This window comes from Rhinichthys klamathensis, unplaced genomic scaffold (assembly GCF_029890125.1).
Source record: "Rhinichthys klamathensis goyatoka isolate OS25496 unplaced genomic scaffold, OSU_Roscu_1.1 h1tg000150l_1, whole genome shotgun sequence".
Lineage (NCBI taxonomy): Eukaryota > Metazoa > Chordata > Actinopteri > Cypriniformes > Leuciscidae > Rhinichthys > Rhinichthys klamathensis.
The window spans coordinates 1925598-1929221 of NW_026606685.1; the positions used below are offsets into that span (position 1 = coordinate 1925598).

Consider the following 3624-nt stretch of genomic DNA (forward strand, 5'->3'; position numbering starts at 1 on the left):
TGAGAAATTCAGTTTTTTTACTCTTCTTTGACACATACTAGCGTATTCAAGCTTAGTACATTTACTGTTTAATCATAATGCATGGAAAGCAATGTATTATATGTAGCGTATTTATATAGCACACTGTCATTTTTATAAACCGCAGATAGCCCAACAAGTTCAAATTGATTATATATTATTCAGCTGAACTATGACTACAATGCTTACTATATGGTGTCAGTTACCAAGAAGATGAATTCATTTATAAAACAATAGCATAAAATATACAGAATGATGACACTCAGTTTATGTGTATTTTCCTTGAGATAGTGACATACAAAAATATAACATGCTTATTTATATGTTGTGGAATAAAGTGTTTGACAGAGTCAGTTGACAAGTGAACTTCAAACCACAGTCTTTCGTCCGGTTTGTCCTCAGCTTTGGTTGTCATCCTTCATTCTCAAAGCCTTTAACAAGAAGTCCTCAACCTGTATGTGAAATATATACAAAATAAACATTCTTACAGTATATAAGAAACTAAGGACAAAAAACAAAGTAATTAATTAGCTATTAATTACATCTTCAATAGTGTAATTGGATTACTGTACTAATTATTCTCTATTTCGTTACTTTTAACAGTAGACGTTACATTTTGGTGTAGGGGAAAAGTCATTAAATTACAGTAATTAAGTAATGCATTCGCATTACACATTATTTTGTCAAATAAAAACTCTAGCCTGTTAACTGTCAGTGTCCTGGAGCGGGACACTTTTTTAAAGCTTTCTTTCTCTAACAAATATTTTAGTAATCATCATAAATGTATCATTCGAAAGCTTAAACACTGGAAATTCATGCTGTGAAAACCATTTCTATGCTTCACAGTTAACAGGTTAATAATAATAACAATAATAATTAACAATAAATATTTCATTTTTGTTCATTATATACTGTACATTGCAGACCATTTGTGTTAACACTATTAGATCAGAACCACCCTTATGCACTTTACATGCATTTTGCACGCATTTACGCATGAACATAATGATCTTGTTAAGGATTTAGTTCCTGTGTTCTCACCAGTTTGACTTGTCTGTCTCTCTCGTGATCTTCCTCCCACTGACGTCTCTTGGTCAGCATGCGCTGGAGCAGTTTCGAAGCATCGATCTCCTCTGTGCCGTCCTGCATGCTCTCCGCTCCTGTCTGTCCTCTCATGAGCGCATACAGATGTTTGTTGAATCTTTCCAGCAGCAGATCCTGGTCTGGGGTCGTCATAAAGGTCTTATCATCACCTTCTGATTCCTCTGGTCTGACCTGCTCATCTGTGCTTTTCTTGCCCATTAAGTGCCCTAAAACAAATATAGGTCATTAAAGGCTGACTGTTATAAATATGACTAAACGTATATGGATTTCATGTGGTTGCAAGTGTGACTGGTCCTATTCCTACCCACTCTGAGCAGGATTCAAACCAGTGTCACATGCATGGGAGGTGAGCGCGCTAACAAGGACGTTAAAGACTGCAGCCAGCATCAGTTGCTAGTGCTCCTCTTGAGGCCAGGGGAGTGAGATATACTCGAACAGCTCTTTTAGCTGGCCTCTATTACACTCGCCTCACTCCCATCCGGGTCACAGCACCAACGTGACTGGTCCTACTCTTACAGCTCAAAGCGGGATTCAAACAAGAGTCACCATCATAGGAGGCAGGCGCACTAACAAGGACACAAAAAACCACAGCCTCTACTAGAGTCAGTCGCTAGTGCGCTTCTTGAGGCCGGGGAAGCGAGTTTTACTTGAACAGCTCTTTTACTAACTGGCCTCTGTTACACTCACCCCCTTAAACCTCACTCCCATCCGGGTCACGGCACCAATGTCACTGGTCCTACTCTTACAGCTAAGAGCGGGATTCAAACCAGAGTCACCATCTTAGGAGGCGGGCGCACTAACAAGGACACTAAAAACCACAGCCTCTACTAGAGTCAGTCGCTAGTGCGCTTCTTGAGGCCGGGGAAGCGAGTTTTACTTGAACAGCTCTATTACTAACTGGCCTCTGCTACACTCACCCCCTTAAACCTCACTCCCATCCGGGTCACGGCACCAATGTGACTGGTCCTACTCTTACAGCTCAGAGCGGGATTTAAACCAGAGTCACCATCTTAGGAGGCGGGCGCACTAACAAGGACACTAAAAACCGCAGCCTCTTGAGTCATTCGCTAGTGTGCCTCCTGAGGCTGGGGGAGTGAGGTTTACACTCACAGCTACTCCATTACACGCGCAAAAAGCATAACAATGCAGATTATGTATATCTTGAAAACACATATTGATTCTAGTCTGGTATTAATGTGCAAACAAAATGTAATTTGAGCCAAAATAATCCATAATTCCTTCTATTCATCATGTCAAGATAGGCTTCATGAGAAATTGTTGAATACAACACAAGTTCAGTAGCACAGAATACAGTACATCTCAACAGAATGAATTCAGACTCAAAAACAGGATCAAAAGAATATATCCTATTATACTAAACAAATTCATCACACAAACATACAAAAAGCCAGATACACACCCTATTTTCATCCAATTAAGATACAGCTGTTAGTCTGCTCTTTACACCCCATGGATCCACTTTCACTCATCAGTCTCAAAGCTTAAGTGACACTTGAGTGTTTTGCAATCACTCCAGATATACATAATACATGCACTTAATAAACTACCACTGGTATGTTTAATCAAGTGGTTTATATTGTTATCATTGCCTATAGTGTGGTATAGATTTAATTTACTGTAAACTCTTAAAGCATTTCTTCAGTTTTTCAATGGTTTGCATGCAGCTCCGTTCAGCAACAAATCTTTTTATCCAGGACCATTTTTGCGTATATGTTTCTTTTTTTTTTTAGATCAAAAGTTCTAGAGGTTACATTATAGGTCCTTTAGATCAGCATATTTGTTTCTAAAAAAAATACTTATCATTTATTTATTGATATTTTACAATTTTATTGAATTTTATGTTTTAATTTAATAGCTTATATTTTATTACAGCCTGTTATTGTAGGCCTACACATCTTACTTAGCCTATATGTATAAAAAAATACACTTCTTTTTTCAACAAGTACTGTTGCTCATTTGACAAATAAGACTTTGACTTCAATTTTCAACATTCAGTATTTAAGCAAAACAGTGACTCTAAGCATTTAATATAATTTTCTATTAAAAAAAGTAACAAATGTAAATTCAGAGCAGCTTGCGTTATGTAATGTAACATCAATTTAAATGCATTTATTCGGCTCCAAAACCGAGTATAGGCTATATATATAGCTATATATGACCCAAACTTATAGGCTATTGTTATTTTTGGTTTGGGAAAATTAAAAGTAAGATTTTCACTCACCAACAGCCCAGTGATTTCCGCGTGGATAAACTTTTCCAATTGGTTGTGCGTCTGATGCATACACACCACAGAGTACAACAACCAGAATCATGGACACCACTAATCTGGATCTCCATACGAGGCACATAACGCCCATATAAGACTCAAGTCCCTTCACCTTCCTCGATCAGTACTCCTGTAACCGCTCGTACAGTTATTGCTAGTAGAGGCCCCTGTAATTGTGCATTTAGATAATCAGTTCATTTATATAGGCTACTTCC

General features: G+C 37.9%; 1 protein-coding gene across 1 annotated transcript; it reads right to left on the minus strand.

The window, feature by feature from the left end:
- grp (gastrin-releasing peptide) lies at window positions 1-3624 on the minus strand. Its single transcript, XM_056258219.1, has 3 exons — window positions 3365-3624; window positions 1060-1328; window positions 1-470 (listed from the first exon to the last, which is right to left on the minus strand). The coding sequence occupies exons 1-3, from the start codon at window positions 3498-3500 to the stop codon at window positions 417-419; spliced, it is 459 nt and encodes a 152-aa protein (XP_056114194.1). The 5' UTR covers window positions 3501-3624; the 3' UTR covers window positions 1-416.

Coding starts and splice junctions, on each gene's coding strand:
- grp (XM_056258219.1), bottom strand. CDS start 3,500: ATGGGCGTTATGTGCCTCGTATGGAGATCCAGATTAGTGGTGTCCATG. Junction 1,329..3,364: donor CGGAAATCACTGGGCTGTTG/GTGAGTGAAAAT, acceptor TATTTGTTTTAG/GGCACTTAATGGGCAAGAAA. Junction 471..1,059: donor GAGACAGACAAGTCAAACTG/GTGAGAACACAG, acceptor TTTCACATACAG/GTTGAGGACTTCTTGTTAAA.